At 39.1% G+C, this 22257-nt stretch overlaps 2 protein-coding genes across 4 annotated transcripts in view; one reads left to right on the top strand and one right to left on the bottom strand.

Annotated features, from left to right (window-relative positions):
* The window catches only part of LOC117823222 (protein mono-ADP-ribosyltransferase PARP14-like), a 28088-nt gene extending 26482 nt beyond the window's left edge, over positions 1-1606 (bottom strand). For both annotated transcript variants that reach the window (XM_034698333.1, XM_034698340.1), the window contains exons 1-3: positions 1391-1606; positions 1210-1310; positions 434-464 (exon numbers count right to left, since the gene is read on the bottom strand). In XM_034698333.1, coding sequence (XP_034554224.1) covers positions 434-464; positions 1210-1310; positions 1391-1565 — 307 coding nt within the window. In that variant the 5' untranslated portion in view covers positions 1566-1606. The remainder of the gene's footprint in view (positions 1-433; positions 465-1209; positions 1311-1390) is intronic.
* A 9627-nt stretch (positions 1607-11233) lies between these two features.
* LOC117819461 (protein mono-ADP-ribosyltransferase PARP14-like) overlaps positions 11234-22257 on the top strand; it is a 34852-nt gene continuing 23828 nt past the window's right edge. Inside the window, exons 1-4 of one of the 2 annotated variants that reach the window (XM_034692851.1) lie at positions 11234-11514; positions 11595-11695; positions 12462-12492; positions 19735-20016. In XM_034692851.1, coding sequence (XP_034548742.1) covers positions 11340-11514; positions 11595-11695; positions 12462-12492; positions 19735-20016 — 589 coding nt within the window. In that variant the 5' untranslated portion in view covers positions 11234-11339. The remainder of the gene's footprint in view (positions 11515-11594; positions 11696-12461; positions 12493-19734; positions 20017-22257) is intronic. The other variant, XM_034692858.1, reaches the window with a different exon arrangement.

Genomic DNA, 22257 nt, shown 5'->3' with positions numbered 1-22257 from the left:
GTATATATAATACTTATATAAATATAAATATATATATATATATATATATATATATATATATATATACACACAAATATTATGATTTACTATTCATTGTAGATGTGATTAGGGGAAGGGGTAAGTAAAGTGTGTTTGTGTGTGTGAGTGTGTGTGTGTTTCTGTGTGTGTATATGTGTGTGTTTATGTTTACGTTTGTGTGTGTGTGTTTGTGTTTGTGTGTGTGTGTGTTTGTGTGTGTATGTGTCTGTGTTTATGTTTTTTTTTGTGTGTGTGTGTGTGTGTGTGTGTATGTGTGTGTGTGTGTGTGTGTGTGTATGTGTGTTTGGATAGGACCCTACCGACAATGACTCATCACTCGTAACGTGATCTTTCAACTTCTCTTAACATTTACCGGCAAAGAGCAGAACAGATATTTGTTTTGATTGTTACTTACGTTTCTTGGCGACTTCATCAGATGGAGCTTCCTGCAGAGAGTTAAAAAAGAATGATGTAACTCTTTAGTCACCTCTTAAAGCTATCATATCTTCTGTAACAAGTTTCACATGGCACAATGCTCTACATGTTGACTGTTTTTAACTACCAGTGAATAGCATGTTTCTGTGATGAGTACATTCTTCTCTTTCTACTAACAAGTCTTTTTAGAGGTTTGGAAATCAGTCACAGAATGTTGTAGGCCTACTGACAGGTTTATTATTCATGATGATCCTTCACAGTTACACTTATAAAAGTACTTTTGTGTGTTTATGTGGTAATAAATGTTAATTTAAAAAAAAAATCTCAAATTTGTTTAATTTAACATATTTATTTAATGTAACATGAAATGAAAAGAAACAGGATTATATAGGTGATTAGATATATTAGCTGACACGTGCTCGTGGCGTCTAATTGCTCTTTCGGGAGTTTATCAATAAACAAACGTGAATGCCTGCGGACGGGAAAAAGTCAGTTCTTGTTGGGCATTCACACACACAGGAACGGATATAAACAGGGCAGGTAGTCGGAGAAAGAGAGGGTCAGTCTCAACCATGCAGTCTCAACAGTGCGCGCGCCCGTCAGCTGCAGGCTCCGTTTGGCGCGCTCCCGCGCAGCATCCGGCATTGATTTTACGTGAGTCGGTACTCGGTAGTACCGACGGAATTCGGCCGGTACCTATAAAAGTACCGAATTCGGTACCTATCCCTACTTCTGGTACTTTTTATTCCCACTCACCTGCTTTGGTAATTTATCTGGAAGTAGGCGAACCGTTATCCTCAACACGCCCTGGTCCAAACGTATCTGATGACCCTTCTTCGACAGGACATTTTGCTGGTCTGTACGAAAAATAGCATTATTCTGAAAGTAATCTTTAAAAAGTAAAAAGAGACGGTCGAGTTACATGAGCCCAACTTACCCTCCTCTTGGCGGAAGCGCAACATCGCAGTCCTGCTACCATTTTCATAGTCAACCTCACAGTCGCCCCCGTTAGATTTCTTACTCTGAAAGTACTTCACTAACTTGTTTTTAAGTCTTGGTACTTTGTTTTCTTCCAGTTCGACGAGCAGAGCATACGAATACGAGTCAGCCATCTTCACCGGGCTGTCTCGTCTGCTGCCCTGCTTTACTTTTACTTTCGTTTCTCAGGAAATCACGGGATTTCTTGTCAGCGTTATTGAACGCAGCAGCCTTTTAGACAAACGTAATACGTAGGGTTGCCAACTTTCTCCCTACTAAATAAGGGACAAGTGCACAGTGCATGGTGGTGTGAGCATGATGTGTGAATTCAGCATATATTCATATCCTGATTCAACTGGAAATGTAGAAAGTGCAGTGGTGGACAAAGTACACAGCTTCATCACTTAAGTCAAAGTATATACTCCTGGTCAAATATTACGCCAATACAAGTGAAAGTTGCTCCATCAAATTATTTGAGTTAAAGTACTGGAGTACTTGCTTTTAAAAATACTGAAGTATTCAAAGTACTTTTTAAAAAATCTCAAAACTTTTTATTTTCAAAATACATAAATGCAGTCAGGAATACATAGGAGTACATTCTGTTACATTATGTTTATTTAGAAACCATTACTTGAAATCTCTAAAAACTATACCATGGAATAAAAACAGACACTAAGTTACTCCAAACACAGACAACTTAGTTTGAAATGTTCATCTGGAATGAAACAAATAGCTCAACACGCTCTCTCAGGTGAATGTTTGTATGTTTGGGCAGAGTGAGAAACAGGGAGAACATTTCAAACGATACGTATCATTCTTCATTTCAAAAACCTCTAACACAGCCTGAAGATATGGACATGTGTGCTCAGGTGGAGAATTATAGACATCATTACCACCTCTACATGAACAGCCTGATCTGAGTGAAATCTGCTCTGTGTTTGCTCCACGTTCAACTGTGGAGATGCACGATATACAGGTACGACTAAACCACTGAGACAAAGCTAAAGTAGTGAGTAACTAGAGCACCGATAGAAATGTAGTGGAGTCAAAAATAATTGTCTTCTGAATGTAGTGGAGTAAAAGTAATAAGTTTCCCCAAATATAATACTCAAATAAAGTACAGCTAATCAAAAAATGTACTTAAGTACAGTACTCAAGTACATTAACTTTGTTACTGTCCACCACTGAGAAAGTGTGTATACTCCTTTTAATCCTTAGTGTATTATTATGTTACCTCATATGAATAAACCTCAAAGAAACCACAATTTGGCTCTTCAAATCAAAAATCAGGCAAAAGAAAAAATAAATGCAAAAGAGGAGTATGACTCACAAAAGTTACTTTTTCCATGGATACTTTTTGCTGCTCTTGACTGACTCAAGCAGTCTTTTGTCTATTTGCACAGCCAGAGATAAGAGATAAGTCCTTACATGACAAGTCACAGTTTACAGATATTTGAAGTTCATGTTTGATCAGCTCTGTGCTGCATCTGTTTCTTGAGTCTGACCATTTAATGGCCATCAAGGAGAAAATCCTTTGATTCATCTCCACACTTTTTTGCAGGACTTGGCGCATTTGCGCAGTACACATGATCACACATAGGCACAAGATCTGCCACTGCCGTTTTATCTGATCTAGGATCTGTAGAGTGCAGTCTGCTGTATTTACAAGAGTTAATAGTCAATATACAGGACAACTGAGGTCCCGTATGAAACAAACCGATTTAGCCCAATATACGGGATGTCCCGGCTAATACGGGACAGTTGGCAACCCTAGTTATAGACTTGTGCCCCCCTCCAAGGTACACCACTGCAGCTTGCTGTATTTGAATGAGGTCCTTTTCTAATCTCCATGGCTCCACCTGCAGGCAGAACTGCATCAGTTCAGTCTTTGTCCCTGACTCTTATCTACAAATGTATATACAGTAGGCTGAGATTTGGGGTCTTGTAGAGAATCTATTAATCTTTCTTTCAACTGGATAAAGCTTGATCAAATATGATACATGGATCAGGCCATTTTCTTTTATTACATTCTTGATTTCAATTTACTGAAAGCTCTTTGTAACATTATAAGGGCTAAGCATTCTTAACAGGTACTTTTTACAAGTTATAATAAGACAGACATTCAAAGAGCATTTGATGACTGAGGAAGTAAAAATGAATTTTAAGCAGTCACAAGTTCTGAAAAAACAATGGAAATAAATGAATGACCTCATTTTTACACAGTACTAGTTAGTTACTGACATAAAACGTCAGAAGTTTAAATAGATTAATGATAATAAAGCTACTTAAACCAAAAGTTTTCCCCCACAAAAGAGGTTTACATCCTTTCTTTATTATAAAAAAACAAGAAATAAGACACCTGCTTTGCTTCAAAGGTGTAATCATTTGCTTTAAAATCTGTCATCTTTCAGCTCCACTCCTGTTGTGTTTACAGATTTATACATATGAAATTGTGTCGATAATTTATTTTACTTGAACCATCATTTCTTTACCTTTGAAATCTGCTTTTCCACTTTATTTCGAAGGTCAAGAAGTACTTTAAATTGTTAGTAATAGACTCACTTTTCTTCTATTTCTGCTCCAATACCTGATTACAACATTTGTCTTTTTTAAACAGCAAATCATGTATGCATCAACTTTACAACTAGATTTTTTCTAAAGAGGATAATTACTATCCTCCGCAAGATTTTCTTTTCAACTACATTTTGTTATTATTAAAGGGGACATATCACGCTTTTTTCATCAATATATATTGGTCTAAGAGGTCCCCAAAACATGTCTTTAAAGTTTATGCTCAAAAAAACACTTTGAAATCAGATTTTGGCATGCCTGAAAAGTCCTCTTCTTCATTCCTCATCAGAACACTCTGTTTTCCCTCTGACCACGCCCCCTCAGGAAGTGGATGTGCCTCGGCTCTCCAGCACGTTGATCTAGGCTGTGTCCGAAATCACTCACTCATTCCCTACTCCCTACTCACTATATAGTGAATTAGATGTAGTTGACTATATAGTGCACTCACTCAGCAAAATTAAAACAACATTTCGGACACTACTCGCTCACTGACCGGCCGCTGACAGTGACGTAATCACTGTCGTACAACTATGACGTCGCTCATGTACGGCTGGGGATTTACAGTTAGAAGTTTGATATTAGCAAATATAATTTCTCAAACACTGTAAAACGGCATGGATTTCAGTGATAACTAATATTAAACTTATTATACTCAACAGTATATTTTGTCACAATAATCAAATGTAATAAATAAATGTATTACACATTATTTTAATAAATAAATACCAACAATACTTTCCCGCCACAACCTATTTGTTTGTCGTGCCTGACTTTTACTGTCACTCCGTTTCAAACGTTTTTCCCAAACTTTCCTCACTTCACGGCCGAAAGATGCCTCCTGTGAATATTTCTGCTTTTCTTCTGACTCTTCTTCAACTCATCATGCTTCGAAGAAGAATCAGAGTAAGAAGAGAAAGACAGAGAAGACTGAGACGTGCCGTCGTTGCTATACTAGCAAGACGTAGCCAAACTGTAAGTTAAAAGATGATATTAGTCCGTTTCTATTAGATATATTAGATAATGTGGAATTACAGTATGTAATGTCATAATGTCAGACTACACCACCTGCTGGGGAAACATATGTCACAGAATTGTAGCCACATAAATCTTCTGAGTAATTTTTACATACCTTTTGAACACATAAAATTTCAAAGCATCATATTATGAGAAAATATCTTTATTTTCAGTTCAGACATCAATCTCAGTACTGCCAAGTGAACCGCTGTGTACCAGTTCTGGCCATGTACTTCGATGGCCAAAGTGACCTCCGTCCCGACTTCCGCCTCTCCAGACCCACAATACTCCACCTGATTGAGATCCTGCGCTCACCATCAGACCACGGCTGGGGATTTGATCTGGAGATCCTCGTCTTTCTCTTTTGGTTGGCAAGTGCCACATCTTATCGGGTGGTTTCACGAGCCTTTGGCATTCCCCGCTCAACAATACATGACATTGTTCACAAAGTTTCAAAGACAGTCATCGGCCTAAAGAACAGGGTCATCTGCTTGCCACCCCAGGATGACCTGGCGAGGATTGGAGCAGGCTTTGAAAACCTGGCAGGATCTGCAGCTTTTAATCATGTTGTTGGCAGCATTGATGGCTGCCACATTAGAATTAAACCGCCAAGTCATGATGCTCAATGTTATTTTAATAGAAAGTTGTTTTATTCTGTTCAGATGCAGGCTGTGTGTGACCACAAGTGTCAATTTTTAGATGTTTTTATTGGGTACCCAGGGTCAGTGCATGATTCGAGGGTTTTAAAGAACAGCCCCCTCTTTGTTCAGAGCCTGTACCCACCTGAAGGATACTGTCTTTTGGGTGATGGGGGATACCCCTGTCTGTCACAGCCCATCACCCTGATAACCCCCTACAGGGAGCCTGTGAGAGGGGCAGTGGAAGCCCGGTTTAACCGGCACCATTCAAAGGCCCGTTCAATTATCGAGCGGGCCTTTGGCATCATGAAGGCCAGATGGCGTTCAGTGTTTTTCAAGGCCCTTGAGGTGAGCCCTGTGTTCTCTGTGGAGGTGGTAGCGTGTTGTGCCATCCTCCACAATTTCTGCCTGAGGGATGGAGACACAATGGAGCCAGTGGAAGAGGCACTGAGGCCGGATGATGTGGACGGCCAGCTTCAGCCTGACTCGCAGTGTGGGGAGCGGCTGCGGGTACGCATGGCTGCTGCCCTTTCAGCCCCGGTGGAAAATCTGCCAGCTCTCGACGATCATGACTATATTTAGGACCAAAATAAGCAAAATTGTTAAGACGTCAATTAATGTAAATAGTTAATTATTCATAAGTGTTAATAGTTGTAAATATGTAGTTAGATTTAAGATAAAGCAAAATTGTTAAGACTTCAATTCATGTAAATAGTTAATTATTCATAAGTGTTAATAGTTGTAAATATGTAGTTATTAGTAGTTATCAGTTGTTTATATTTGTTCTTTCTGCTTTGTTTAAAATCTACATACTGTATCAGTTCTTTCAAAATCAGTTCTTTCAAGTTTGTGTTCATGTTAAAGACTGATTTATAAAACATTCATTTTAAAGTGCAGCTTTTTCATTCATTCATTTTATTACATTTTTTCAACAATCTTTTCTAACACACTCAATAATCTCTCCTCCCTGGCCTCATCTCTGCTTGCTCTCTCTTCTGCCCTTTCTTCAGCCCTCTCCAAAAATGACAGCACTTTGTCCCCAGCACTCCTCTGCCTCTTTGGTGCTGGCCCTGCCTCCTCTGTCCCTCTCTCTGGCTCTCTATCAGAGTCAGATGGCACTGAATCAGGGGATTCTGGCTGGGACACGAGAGAGTTGTCTCCCCAGGCTGAGGCAATGAGGCATGGAGGCCTTATGGATGGCCTCCCACCTATTGCAGCATCCATTAGGGAGAACCACTTCCATGTCCCAGCAGTTGCCTCCCCTGATTCAGTGCTACTCCTTGTGGGTGGTTGTTTGAGCTCCTGCACACACATACATATCAACTAGTAGCTATGCACAATTATACATGTTAAAGTTAATTTCAGATGCCGAATACTACAAAGGAAGATACTAAAGGAGAATATGAAGTCCCATTTTTTATGTAAACTTTAATTATCTAGGGCTTCAGTTAAATACAACAAGTACAAACCTTGTACGTTTTCTTCAAATTCTCCCACTTCTTTGCCGCTCTTGCAGGACCGACTCGGTCCGCCAGCCTCATTTCTTTCAGCACATTTCTTCAAAATGAAAAAAACAAACATACAAATATATTAAACAATAGCCTACAAAGTGTATCAAAATCATTAATAACTATAGCCTACTAGAAAGGTATAAGTCAAGAACATTAAACCTCCAATATAATTACACATCCCAATAAGAAACCTAATAATCATATTTAAATGTCTCACTCCCATCCTGCAGCAGCAGCAAACCGCCTCCCGCTGAAGAGGTGGTCCTTCTCCCCCCTCAGCCTGATCAGCTGGGCCACATCATCGTCAGTCCCTGAACACAATAATATAAATTGACAATACATTTTGCTCCGGTATTATCGTGAAACAACAGTGCAATGTACTGATAACGCTAGTTAGCAATGCTACCAATGGTGGCTAACAGATAGCTTAAGGCTAATGTTGGCTAGCTGGGTTTTTACCGTAGAGGCGTAATTATAGTACCTGTGATATACAAGTTATAACGTGTCTAATAATCCTGAAAAGCAGACATCCAAAGTGAAACACTCGTCCAACATTTTAAAAGTACTTACATTTGTAAGTCAGCTCCCGCCGTCCGCCTTCGCGTTCCTGTCTGTCAGCCATTTCTTCTGTTTGAACCGCAATGCATGATGGGATATATTGCTCGTATAGTGAACATCGCTCATACACTACTTTTCAAAATGCATTGTGGGATACATTGAGTGGACTATATAGTGTATAACCATGCTCACTCAGTATTCGGACAGCACTACAAAATGGCGTATCCACTATATAGTGCACTATATGGGGGATAGGGAGTGATTTCGGACACAGCCCTAATGTTTACATGTTGACTGAATATACACGGCTGCTCAGAGATCGCGTTACTTCAACCCTCTGAATCTGATCCTGACGGAGAGGTGCCTGTAGCAGGACCTTTCTGAAGGATTGGTCATAGATTTTGTGTTTCTTGTTGTTTTATTTATCAGTATGTAGACGTGTGTCTTGGTACACAGCTACGAACATGTAGCTATGTGGCTATGCTAACTAGCGCTAGCACTTATCCATGATAAATAAAAATCATCCACTAGATCTTCAAATCTGCAGACGTGGGGAGTAAAACCGACCTCTGCCAGAAAGGCAGCAGGACCTTTTATGAAGGATTGGTCACAGATTTAGTGTTTCTTGTTGTTTTATTTGTCAGTATGTCGACATGTGTCTTGGTACACAGCTACAGCTACAGCTACAGCTAAGAACATGTAGCTATGTGGTTATGCCAATTAGCGCTAGCACTTATCCATGATAAATAAAAATCATCCACTAGATCTTCAAATCTGCAGACATGGGGAGTAAAACCGACCTCTACCAGAAAGGCAGCAGGACCTTTTCTGAAGGATTGGTCACAGATTCTGTGTTTCTTGTTGTTTTATTTGTCAGTATGTCGACGTGTGTCTTGGTACACAGCTACGACATGTAGCTATGTAGCTATGCTAACTAGCGCTAGCACTTATCCATGATAAATAAAAATCATCCACTAGATCTTCAAATCTGCAGACGTGGGGAGTAAAACCGACCTTTGTGTTTATTAAGACAGCCTACAACTAGCATGCCTCCCTCCTAAGCTCCTTGTTAGCACACATTTGTGCAGGTAATGAAAAACGGAGGGGGGATTCAGTATTATTTTATACAGTCTATGGGCTGAACAAGCTCCGAGCTCTGACTCCGTGACAGACCGGATATTGTTGTTACGTAACAAAAACACGGAAGTCTGAAACGGCTCGTTTCACACACATTTACAGAAAGGTGTAGAAATCAAAACAGGGGCAGAATGGATTTTTTTCATTCTCGGGGGGTTTGTAGACATGCCAGGGACACATATTTCAGGTAAAGAACCATTAAAAAGTCAATTTTGCATGATATGTCACCTTTAAGGCGAGGAAACAATGACTTCAGATACCACTCACACACCAGTCAGGCGGACATTTCTCTCGCATTTGTTTGCATTTGGTTAAACTTTATCCTGTGCTCCCCCGATTTGTTATGTATGCATATTTTATTTGGTTTATTGGGTTTTGTCAGATTCTGTCGTTTCGGGATTGTTGGGGATGTGCTCTTTGTGTTGTGTTTCCTGTGTTCATCCTCATCGAGCTCTTTTGTATATTGCCAAATGTTCAATGAAAAAAAAAGAAAAAGAGAGAAAAAAATAATTCGTACAAAAAAACCCTCAATTCCCCGCACCACGGTCAACAACTCATCATCACAACAACACTTCTGTTTATCCACCTTCAAAATAAAAGCCCCGGATGCTTCACAGGGAGAACTAAAATCCTCAGAGCCCTGATGATATAACAAAATAACTTACATACCTCCCCTCCTTCATAAAGAAACCTCCTAGTTTTTAAACAACTGTATCAAAAATGCAACAAAGCTAACAAACAAGTTAATAATAAGTTTTTGCACTGTTTTAAACTGTATTTTATTATTTTTATTAGCTAACTCTTTTTCATTTTAGTTTATCTTTTTCTCGCTATTTCCTATGTTTATCTGTTGTTGTCAATGCTATGGGTCTGAGAGAGAAATGTAATATCAAATTAAAGCCGCAAGTGGCAATGAACGGGCCCTCGCACACCTGCAGCTGCCGCCTACGCGAGCCACCGCCACATGTAAACCGCTGCCTGATATTTGCCACCACATGATGCGAAAGCAAGATCTGAGAGTATATACTGGCTTTGGTGGTGCAAATGTTCCAAGTTTTTGGCAGATTGCCAAGAAAACCTCCAAACTTGACAGTGTGCCACACCCACAATTTTAGTCTGAACAGAATTCCTTTAATCATTTTTACATTTTCACATTGAAATCTGTATGTGCATTGATGCACTGCCTGAAAGTCAGCATTGCCTGTTCTGGCCACTGCCTGATGATTTTTGGAGATTTGGGCATTTGAAAGTCTTAAAACAAAAAAATGTATGGTTTATGTTGAGACTTTTGCTTTAATTTGAATGCAAAGCTATTATTTTTTATTTTTCAGCAAATACTGAAAATGTTAAATTTAAAGTGTGTGCTATAAGAATAACTTGGAAAAAAAACGCTACAAGTTTTCATCTTCTTTCTATACTCAAAATGTACCCCAATTCTGGAATGACCCATTACTTATATAGCTAACACATATCATAAACTAAACACCAAGAATGTAGTAGGTAAAATATATGGACTTATTCAAGGGGAGAGAGAGGAGCTGAGACTTAAAGCATTGACCAGTTGGGAAAATGAATTAGAGGTTAACATATCAGAGCAAGAATGGGAAAATATCTGCAGTAATACCTGGACAACTACAAGCTTGCTATTCTGAAGGGAGTTCTCCTGGAAACTTCAATTAAGATACTTACAAAACACAGATTCAATCAAAATATAACCACAATATCACCCCAAGCTGCTGGCTTAACTGAGGAGAAACTGAAGCCAACCACACCCATATATCAAACTGGCTGCAACCGAGCCCACTACAAATAAAGAAGTGGAAGGCAAATATTAATGAAATTCATAACATGGAGAGAATACACATAGGACAAGGAATTTAAGTGATGTTTTTGAGTCACAATGGCAAAAGATAGCTAACACTGATGTAACATGAAAAGAGATGAATGACAAATGTAGATGTGTGTGTGTCCTTGAACAGTAGATTTGATCTAGAAACAGATGGTGAAGAACACAAACAGGGAAAAAACTAAAGGGGAAATATACATTTCCAGGCCTGAATAAAATCATATTAAACTTGCTCTATGCTTTCACTTTCCTTTTTTTTTATTGTGTTTGTTCTGTCTCTTTGTACAATTTCTCTTAAGTTTGTTTCTGAATAAGTTATCAAATCCTATTCTCAGGGATGAGTTAAAAATGAATTGTTTATTTACAGAAGGTAAATTTAGCTATCTTCTTTTTAAATTATTTTTAATTATTCCTTTTTTCTGGTTTTATTTGATTTTAATTCTTAAATTATTTCATATCACACACATTCCTCTATCTTGTTTAAGTTTTGTATCATTTTATCTGTTGCTGTGTCCTGTCTCTGTTCTTTTGAGAAGCACTTTGGGCTGCATGCTTGTCTAAAAGGCTGCTGCGTGACAAGAAATCCCCTGAATTCCTGAGAAACGAAAGTAAAAGTAAAGCAGCCCGGTGAGGATGGCTGACTCGTATTCGTATGCTCTGCTCGTCGAACTGGAAGAAAACAAAGTACCAAGACTTAAAAACAAGTTAGTGAAGTACTTTCAGAGTAAGAAATCTAACGGGGGCGACTGTGAGGTTGACTATGAAAATGGTAGCAGGACTGCGATGTTGCGCTTCCGCCAAGAGGAGGGTAAGTTGGGCTCATGTAACTCGACCGTCTCTTTTAACTTTTTAAAGATTACTTTCAGAATAATGCTATTTTTCGTACAGACCAGCAAAATGTCCTGTCGAAGAAGGGTCATCAGATACGTTTGGACCAGGGCGTGTTGAGGATAACGGTTCGCCTACTTCCAGATAAATTACCAAAGCAGGTGAGTGGGAATAAAAAGTACCAGAAGTAGGGATAGGTACCGAATTCGGTACTTTTATAGGTACCGGCCGAATTCCGTCGGTACTACCGAGTACCGACTCACGTAAAATCAATGCCGGATGCTGCGCGGGAGCGCGCCAAACGGAGCCTGCAGCTGACGGGCGCGCGCACTGTTGAGACTGACCCTCTCTTTCTCCGACTACCTGCCCTGTTTTTAACCGTTCCTGTGTGTGTGAATGCCCAACAAGTAAGTTGTGTGTCCTGTTATTATAAAGAGACGGAGAACTGACTTTTTCCCGTCCGCAGGCATTCACGTGTGTTTATTGATAAACTCCCGAAAGAGCAATTAGACGCCACGAGCACGTGTCAGCTAATATATCTAATCACCTATATAATCCTGTTTCTTTTCATTTCATGTTACATTAAATAAATATGTTAAATTAAACAAATTTGAGATTTTTTTTTAAATTAACATTTATTACCACATAAACACACAAAAGTACTTTTATAAGTGTAACTGTGAAGGATCATCATGAATAATAAACCTGTCAGTAGGCCTACAACATTCTGTGACTGATTTCCAAACCTCTAAAAAGACTTGTTAGTAGAAAGAGAAGAATGTACTCATCACAGAAACATGCTATTCACTGGTAGTTAAAAAACAGTCAACATGTAGGGCATTGTGCCATGTGAAACTTGTTACAGAAGATATGATAGCTTTAAGAGGTGACTAAAGAGTTACATCATTCTTTTTTAACTCTCTGCAGGAAGCTCCATCTGATGAAGTCGCCAAGAAACGTAAGTAACAATCAAAACAAATATCTGTTCTGCTCTTTGCCGGTAAATGTTAAGAGAAGTTGAAAGATCACGTTACGAGTGATGAGTCATTGTCGGTAGGGTCCTATCCAAACACACATACACACACACACACACACACACACACACACACACACACAAACACAAAAACACACACACAAACGTAAACATAAACACACACATATACACACAAACACACACACACACTCACACACACAAACACACTTTACTTACCCCTTCCCCTAATCACATCTACAATGAATAGTAAATCATAATATTTGTGTATATATATATATATATATATATATATATATATATATATATATATATTTATATAAGTATTATATATACATATATATAAGTATTATATATACATATATATTTATATGTATACTTATTGATACTATCATATGATATTTAGATGAATAAAAAAAATAAAAAAATAAATAAACAAAATATTTAACCTTAATAAAGAAACGTACTTTATTAATCCCCAGGGGGTAAATTCAATTTTTTCCACTCGTGTTATTTTTGGTCATGCTACACACACAGTTTGGTGTTATACGTTCAATTTTATGCACAAACATGCAGTGGACGTGCACTTAGGGAGAGATGTCAGAGTGAGGATGCTGCCATCAACCAGCGCACCCCCAGCACTTGGGGGTTCGGTGTCTTGCTCAAGGGCACCTCGGCAGTGCCCAGGCAAGTGAACCAGCACCTCTCCAGCCACCAGTCCACTTGCCAAACTTCGTCCATGCTGGGACTCGAAACCCGCGGCCAAGCCAAGCCCCTAGGAATACCTAGGGGCTTGGCTAGGAATACCTAGGGGCTAGGGGCCAAGCCCCTAGATGTTCCTAGGTATCTTTTTTAAGGTTAAATATCTATCTATCTGTCTATCTGTCAATCTATCTATCTATCTATCTATCATCTAATTTACAAATGTCTACTTGGCTTGGTCCCAATGTATTTATGTGTTTATCTTCAGAGATCAGGAAGTTATTATGCCTTGCGCTCCTGCGACACTTTGCGGATGTGTGTTCCCCGTGTTCGGACAGAGTTTGGTAAGAGAGCGTTCAGTTTTGCTGCTCCTACTGCTTGGAATAAACTCCAGAAGGACTTGAATCTGTCGCATCTCATCTCTCTGGACACCTTTAAGTCTATCTTAAATGAAGGAAAGACCCCAGAACAGTGCCTGTGTTTTTAAATGCTGTTTTATATTCACAAACTACACTTTACTTGAAAATAAGTTGCACTTTTTAAATTATTATTGTTTGCTTCTAAATACTGTCTGCATATATGTTCCATGTTGTTGAGTTGTGCCATTTATTCTGACGTGTGCTGCTGACCTCTTGGCCAGGTTGCCCTTGAAAATGAGGTCTTGATCTCAATGGGACTTATCTGGTTAAATAAAGGTTAAATAAAAAAATCAAAAAAATCTATCTATCTAATTTACCTCACATGTTTTGGTCATGTCCTGCTCTTTCATCTTACTGGGGTGTGATCTTCATACTATGATCAAGGGCTCTTGATATTGAACTTTGACAAAGTGCAGCTGCAGCTATATTTGGTATTACAGATAAAGATTACTGCACATTGAGAACAAGACATAAAGACGTTATTGCTTTTATAACACTGCTTGCACGCAGAAGAATACTACTGCATTAGAAGTCACCTAGCCCAACCAAGGCATCCCTGTGCCTGAGTGACTTATTGCACTTGATACAATTAGAAAAAAATAAATGTTCTCTGAGGGGGTCTAGGAACAGATTTAATAGCATCTGGGATCCAGTATTGATGTATTTAGGTAAATTTCAAACTTAACTGGATACTATATAGAAGATAAAATCAAAGACAGAGGTGTGGTATCCTGTGTTCCAGGATGTGGTGGGGGGCATTAGAGTCTTGTTTTACTTTCAGTACTGTTTTATTTTATGTGTGTTTGTGTTTAAGGAAAAAAAATTGAATCCATAATACCTGCTTGAATATAATGGATGTGAATAAAAATATATATACATAAAAATACAAACATGGTCAATGAAGCAATTTAAATGTTGAAAATGTACAACTAGTTGACAACTATGAATAAATAAAGGTAAAATTGAGATTAAATCAAACTATTGACAAATAATTACAACAAATAGCATGTCTTTTTTGTCCATATTTACAATTTTACAGAGAGCTAGAAGCTCCAAATAGTACTGTCAATCAATGAGGGGGCACAAAAACTAAGCTACAGTTTACCTACTTCTGTATGTACTTTGTCCCCCTGATATTCTATTTCTATACACATAAATATACAAATATACACACATAAAGAGTGTTTATAACGTTTCCAGGATAGAAATAATCAAACAGCAACAAATGTGGATGAGGAGTTTCCCTTACCTCCATCATCAGTGTCAAAAGAGGGGGGCGTTGACCTCCTCAGCGTTGCTCTGATTCTCTGACAATGAGGAGGAAATATAACACAATCAGCCTCTTCCAGTTCAAAACACAGGTCAAGGGCACGACAGATATTTATTGTAGGCTTCATCTCGTCGCCACAAACTATCATGTACTCCGGCCAAACCCAGCAGACCCCCCCCTCCTTCCACAAACAGCTGTTGCTCAGCTGTTGTTTCTGTCTCTCTCCCTGTCACTCCACTACTCATCAAAAAAACAACAACCTTCCACTTGCCAAAGAATACCTAAATCATATATAACCCTACCCACAAAGTAAATTCACCTTGTAGAACACAGTCAGCAGATTCATGTACTTTTTTCCGTTTTGAAAAAGGAAGAAAAAAATGACTAAGATATTAGCATAAATGCGACGCCTGCGATCCCGTATTTCAGGCGGTAGCGTGAACACAGTGAAATATATTTGTTACGATATTCAAACGGTTATATCTCCGGTTTTATGTGGGTTATCAACATCAAATCCAAACTGGGAGAAAGTTTCAGCTCAGCACTTTTGATAGAAATTGACAGCAGCGCTCTATGTGGTATATTCTCTGCACTAGACCGATTTACTTTGCTACACTGCGCTCCACACTCCACACTGACATGAGAACTTGCGTACACCAGCTGAGACCTGGATGTGAGCGTATCCTCCTCCCACGTTCAGATTGATAAATGCCGACCTTTGCGTGGAAATGGTCATACAACCAGTTTTCGGTCGTACGCACGTTTGATAAATGAGGGCCAATGACTTTAAGTAAGTAAATAACGTGAAAATGTGACCTCTGGATGCCCTTGTAGTAAATTATCTCAGTTCATGTTATGGTAATTATGTGATATAATCAATAATACAGATATATGTATATAGATGTTTTGTGTTTTTCTTTTTCATAATTCAATTTCCAACTGGTAACAAAAATATTCATCCCGATGTAGGGAATTAAATTTTAGATGCTCCACATTTTCTGGGGGAGGACCCCAGGCCCCCTTCTTGTTATCTCAGCATCAATACTTTTAAATTCACCCTCAACTTTGAGTACCATGGTGTTCGAAAAGAGATGCTCTTTTTTTTGTTTTTTTGCCGCTGCCCCTCAAACAGCCTGAGTACGCCACTGTTGCAGTCATTTAAGATGGCAGCTACAGCACCATGCTTTGGGTCATCTCATTCCAAGAAAGAGTCCGTATTGATTAAGCATTCCTTATAGGGATGGTGGCTTAAACCGCGAGAAAAGTTAAAGACAAAATTAGTAAACATGGAAAGTGTCAACCGTATTTGCAATGTCTGGAAATTGGGTTACCCCATAACGGAGTATTCCTAAGAAATGACATATCTAGATCTAGGAGGGAGTGAGACTCTTGCCATGCATTAAACGTGGTCAGTATTATAGGATTTTTTTGTGAGAGTAACAAGATGTTTCTTTGTTCCTAAATATGGAATCACACTTAGAGAAGTGTTCTTCATTTATTTCATGTTGCTCTATTGATACCCATGTAACCTCACTCTTTTCTGCATTAAGCCAAGTCCAAAGAGGTTGGAATTGTCCACCCTTTGAGTATGGAGCATGTAAAGCAATAGTTTACTCTAGGAGTTTTCCTTTGCCATAGAAAAGGTGTCATGATTTTATTCATTTCTTTAAAGAAATGATTCAGATTTTTTATTTGGATACACTGGAATAGGTAAGTAAACTAGAAATTCATTTTGATTGAGTTTATTCTGCTGATTAGAGATATTGGAAAATCCATCCCTCTTTTCAGCTCTGACTTGGTTTGTTCAAGTAGTTTTATTGAATTGTCTTCAAATATTTTTCCCTCTGTTTTGCGAATGTGTGTACCTAAATATTTAAAGCCATTATTGCTCCATTTCAATGGGTTGGTAAGAAACTTAGTATTTCTGTCTTCTATATTTAGTGGCAAATTCTCACTCTTGAGGCGTCTTTTCAACCAGAGCAACTTTACCCCGGAACTAGGAACTTTACCCTGGAACTACGTGCGTTTCGACCGATGGACCCAGTGTCTAAGTAGTTCAGGGGTAGATAATCTCCCCCCTGAAAAGCCCCTGCTAGGGGGGTAGTACTTTTCAAATGTCCGGGGACTTGCAATGCAATCCTGCAATGCTGAACGTGTCTGATTGGTAGATTAACCGCAGTGTTTTTATTTGGCCCACCGTCCAGAAATAACATCACACACATCTGTGATTCACTTGATTTCTCTTCCTTTAATTTCTTCTATCTTTTTTGTATATGTGTACTTTTCAAAAAAAGAAGACGCTGTGATTCCCTTGATTTGGCAGCTTGTAACAGTAGTCTTCTCTAAACCAACCGCAAATGCGTCTCTCCCGGTGTTACGGTTTAAAAGTGACCCTGTAAACTGGAGACCTTCAGCTGAAGGTAGCGGTAAAGTAAAGGTGAGCTTGGGCAATCTTGTCTGCAACCCCTGGATAAGGATATACTGCTAGAGAGAGAGCACCGTTTGTTAAGATGTTGGCTTTTGGCGCTGTGAAAAGTGTGTTAATATACTTAATTAATTTCTTCCCAAATACTGTAGCCTCAAGTGTTTGAAAAAGAAATCTTGGTTCAATCCTATCAGTTTTTTTGCATCCATAGATATTATCAGCATAGGCGTCTCGGTCTTTTGGACCATATCCACTATGTGTAGCAATCGTCGTACATTGTCAGCTCCACGTCTGTTTTTGGCGAACCCTGTGTGATCAGGGTGAATTACCGTTGGTATAATGTCTTCTAGTCTGCAAGAAATTAACTTGTCTAAAGCCTTATAATCTGCGTTTAAGAGGCTGAGGGGTCTGTATAAGTCACATTTCTGTTTGTCCATGCCTGGTTTTGGGAGCAGTATAATTGTTGCCATTTCCAGTGAATCTGGTAATTTTCCTTTTTCCAAAGATTCTGTAATCACATTCGTAAGAGGAGTGAGTAATTTCCCTGAGAAGGCCTTTAGATACTCTATTGGAAATCCGTCTGGTCCTGGTGCTTTACTATTCTGTAGGGAGTTAATAGCCTTGAGGACCTCCCTCTCCGAGATATAAGCATCAAGCTTTTCTCTATCATGATCTTTTAATTTTGGGAGAGGTATCCCGTCTAGAAATGTTTTTGCTGCAGCATTATCCTTGTCATGTTCTGTTTTATATACATTTTCATAAAATTGTTTGAATTCTGTATTTATAGCTTTTGAATGATTTAGTTGTCTGCCATCTTCAGATAGTATTGAGGACACAAATGTATCAGTATTCTCCTTTATTTGCCAGGCTAGGAGTTTACTTGTTTTGTTTCCATTTCCGTAATAGTGATATTTAGTACGAGCCATAGCTGCCTCTTCTTTGTTGGTACACAGATTATTATAAATGTATCATTTTTTGAAGCATTTCTCTCTTTTTTCCTTGGCCTTATAAGCACTTTACAAAAGTATATGTCCCCTCATAAAGGCCTTGAGGGCTTCCCATATATTAGCATGTGATGATGAGTTTAGGAAAATGTCTATATTATTGTTCATATATGGAATAAAGTCAGGGTCTCTTAACATGTCATTTTTGAATCTCCATCTATGGGACTGAGATTGTGAAGAGTTGTTCGTCCTGATGAATTTTAAGGGGTTGTGATCAGAGATGATCATGCAATTTTCAGCGGGCAGGCCTTTGTCGGCACAACACCGGCGTGTGAATGCTTTACTGCTCTTCAAGGACTACAGAATTAAAACGTGTATATTAACATTATTTGGGCACGCCTTCGGGCACCGGGCTGTGAGGAGTAACGCTACACAGACAGTCTGCTCACATTTTGTAAACTAAACTACGGTACTTAATGACTTTACAAAGTTTACTTGTCACTTTTCAAACATTAGCGCTGCGTTAATACAAATAAATACATTACCTCGTCGTGGTGCATCCTGCAAAAAGTTGTCTTGTGGTCAGTTGATAAAAAGCAGCATCGAGTCTCACAGCAAGAAAGCCAGTACAGTTTATATGGACAATTTACCTAAAAAAAAGTCTTATGGTTTTCCATATTTTACGAACAAATAAAATGCTAAGTTAAAATGTTGGATGTCAGTACAAGACATGGGCAAAGTTTCATACTGTGAGGTAAATGTGTGGTGAAGTAACCCTGGAGGAGCCTGCAGGCTGCTAAGAAGGGCTTGTTCAAAAAGTCATACAAGTATAGCAGAAGTGTAACATGCTCAAATCGTGATGCCACCTATTGGTGAATATCTTTAAAAGAGCATAACAAATGTAAAACTTACCAAACAGAAACACCCCGCTCTGTTCTGTGTGACTGGGGATTTTTGTCTCTTTCCAAACTTTCCAGGTCAGATTTGGAGTCCAACACATATGGTCATTATTTCTAATATGCTTTTTTTTTTTTTTTTTAAAGAAAAACATGACTTTGCAACAGTGGAGGAGGCTTCTGGAGTATGGTAGTAGACCTTAAAAAGACTGTAACTAAAAGGAACAGTTCAGACAAAGACTGAATTGAGTGTTTTCAAAGACACCTGAGATAAGTTAAGAATAGTTTGAGCTGTTAATCATGTGACACCACTACAAAGTTATCAGAAGGTCAATATCAAGTCGACAAGTAGCATAAGTAGCATAGTACAGGTTTAAAGATACATTTCAAATGTGTCCTGGAAATATCTTGTGTGTATTCACACTTTTACTTTGAGCTATGATTGGATAAAAAAAGACTTGATGTTAATACCAAATGTAAAGATTGCCCCAAATTGTCTCTCTTTGTTTTTCAATGCCTCTTCATTCTCTTGACTTTCATGTCTCACTAACAGCAGATGTTGCTGAAAAGAAACCACGTGACACTGAAGAAGCCAAACCTGCAGCCGAAGTCCAGACTGAGGTCAAAGGCGAAGATGATGAGACCCAAGATGAAGAGCTCTGCTCCGCGCTGGCTATTATAGAAAATATACCAAATCAAATGAGCCAGGAGTATTTGGAGATGGTGATTGAAGGTGTTTTCAAAGATTATGACCCGCCACCCACCTCAGAAAGCTTCACTCTACAAGTCATTCCTAGCATCTCCTCTGCCGTGGTGACTTTCTTGAGTGGAAAAGGTATGGATTTAGTATACGCATCTGTGTGTGTGTGTGTGTGTGTGTGTGTGTGTGTGTGTGTGTGTGTGTTTGTGTGTGTGTGTTTGTGGATGTATGTGTTTCTGTGTGCGTGTGTGTGTTTTTGTGTGTTTGTGTGCATGTGTGTGTGCATGTGTGTGTGCGTGTGAGTGTTTGTGGATGTATGTGTGTGTGTTTGTGGGTGTGTGTGTGTGTGTGTTTCTTTTTTGAAGATCAAAGTTTGTTTTATTTGAATTGGGTTTTATTTTTTGTAATTCTATTTTTATTTGGAAAGGTTAACATCTCGGAAAAAAATCAGTATGTCCAGATAGCCACTCAGTCCTGAAATGTTTCTGTCCTCCATCATCTTTCCATGTGAATGCATCCATTTATACTCTTAACATTTAAACACATACTGTACATACATTAATCTTCACCTCTTCCATCAATCAACACTCATTTTCCTGCATATACTCCTTACACAAACCATCAGATATATAACTCTTTACAGAAGAACTAGGGGAGCTTACATTTATGATGTATTCTCTAAGGAGGGGGAAGGGTTAATACCTTGTTGGTGGAGTTGAACAAAATCTGCTCACACTGGGGTTATAAATTGAATCCACTTATTCCAAATTTGATCAAATTTGTCCTTTTGGATCCTCAGAGAGTAATTCAATCTCTCTATTTTAAATATTTCCAAAATTGGGACAGAGAAATCGGGCTATGGTCTGAAAGATCAATTGTACCAATGTTACAGTCCTTTATTAAAAGCTTATCGGCAATAAATACAAAGAAATAGTCTATCCTTGAGTAAACTGAGTGTGGGAATGAGTAATGTGTATAATCTCTACTGATTGGATGCAGATCTCTCCAAATATCTATAATGCCCAACTCCTCCATTAACCCTCTTACTTTTCTAGTCAGAGCCCCACCCTGAACAGCCACGCCGGAGGAGTCCAGGATTCAGCCTTATGTTAAAATCTCCCCGCACACTACCACCCCCTGAGAGTTGACCATTAGATCAAATATATGCCTATAGAACCTAATGGATATAAGAATGGCAACTCCTCTCTTGTTGCCTGACTTGTGTGGAGAGAAAAAATACATGTGTAAATCCCATCCTGATCAGTTTTAAATGTTCAGCCTTACTCGTGTGTTGCTTGGAGATTGGAGATTTGGGCCTTCTCTTTCTTCCGCTTGGACAAGACCTTACTTCTCTTAATTGGATTCAGGACCCCATTCACATTAAAAGAAATAACTTTCACCAATTCACCCTGCATTAAGTTTCAACTGAAGTAAAGTGATTCCTCCCTCCCCCCTAGATCAACAGTAAGTGTTCCCTAAATAACGGACTTACAGAACTTAAATAAAGAACAATTTGCACATATAACATTTGATCTTTTCTCAAGACTTCAAACAGTGAAAACATTTCCTCATCTGTGAGGGAGAACCTCCATATCCCCGCTGGGTTAGAGGGCCCTCTCCTGCGATAGCAGTGATGGAAAAGTCTCTATACTTTGTACCTCGACATTTTTGTTAGTTACAATTTAGTCGTCTAAACCAGTTCTGTTCTCTGTAGCCATTTTTTACCTCACCCCCGCTCTCTTTTCTTCATGTCATCCTCGACTTTAATTCAGTCTGTCTCTTTATTTTGTTCCCGTCAAAACACCTGCAGCTTCTCCTTGTAGCCCGGTCCTCTGCTCGCCCCCGTTGTCCGTCGCGTCCACGCCGGCTGCAACATCTGTCGCTGTATCCTCTCAAGAAGCGAAGCCGGCTGTGTGATTACTTTCACCAGCAAACCCTAGCCAGCCAGGTCCGACGTTGCCTCCTCCAACGTATCGTAGGTTCTTGCCCCGTCTTCATGGAAACCCCTCAGCAGAGCTGGATACAGAGTCTGAAATCGTATGTTGTTTTCCTTCAGGACTCTCCGTGTCTCCACGGACTCTCTCCTCCTCGCCAGGATTCCGGGTGCGTAGTCATGGTCGAGGCCGATTTTGCCATTTTCCCAAGTGTTTTTCCCTTTGCCACGCCAATTATCAATTGGTGTGGCAAAGGAAAGGTTTCACTTGCAATTGATAATTTCATCCTTCATTCTGTAACTGAGGAATCTGACATGGATCCATCTGGGCTGTGTGCCCGCATGGTGTTGCGGTGCTATGGCGTGGTGGGCTCTTTCTATCTGTAAGTCTGTCGTGGAGGGAATATCGAGATTGCATCTTAGCAGCTTCTTAACAAAAGAAA

The sequence above is a fragment of the Notolabrus celidotus genome, chromosome 1, assembly GCF_009762535.1.
Source record: "Notolabrus celidotus isolate fNotCel1 chromosome 1, fNotCel1.pri, whole genome shotgun sequence".
Lineage (NCBI taxonomy): Eukaryota > Metazoa > Chordata > Actinopteri > Labriformes > Labridae > Notolabrus > Notolabrus celidotus.
This window is presented reverse-complemented; position numbering and strand designations above follow the sequence as displayed.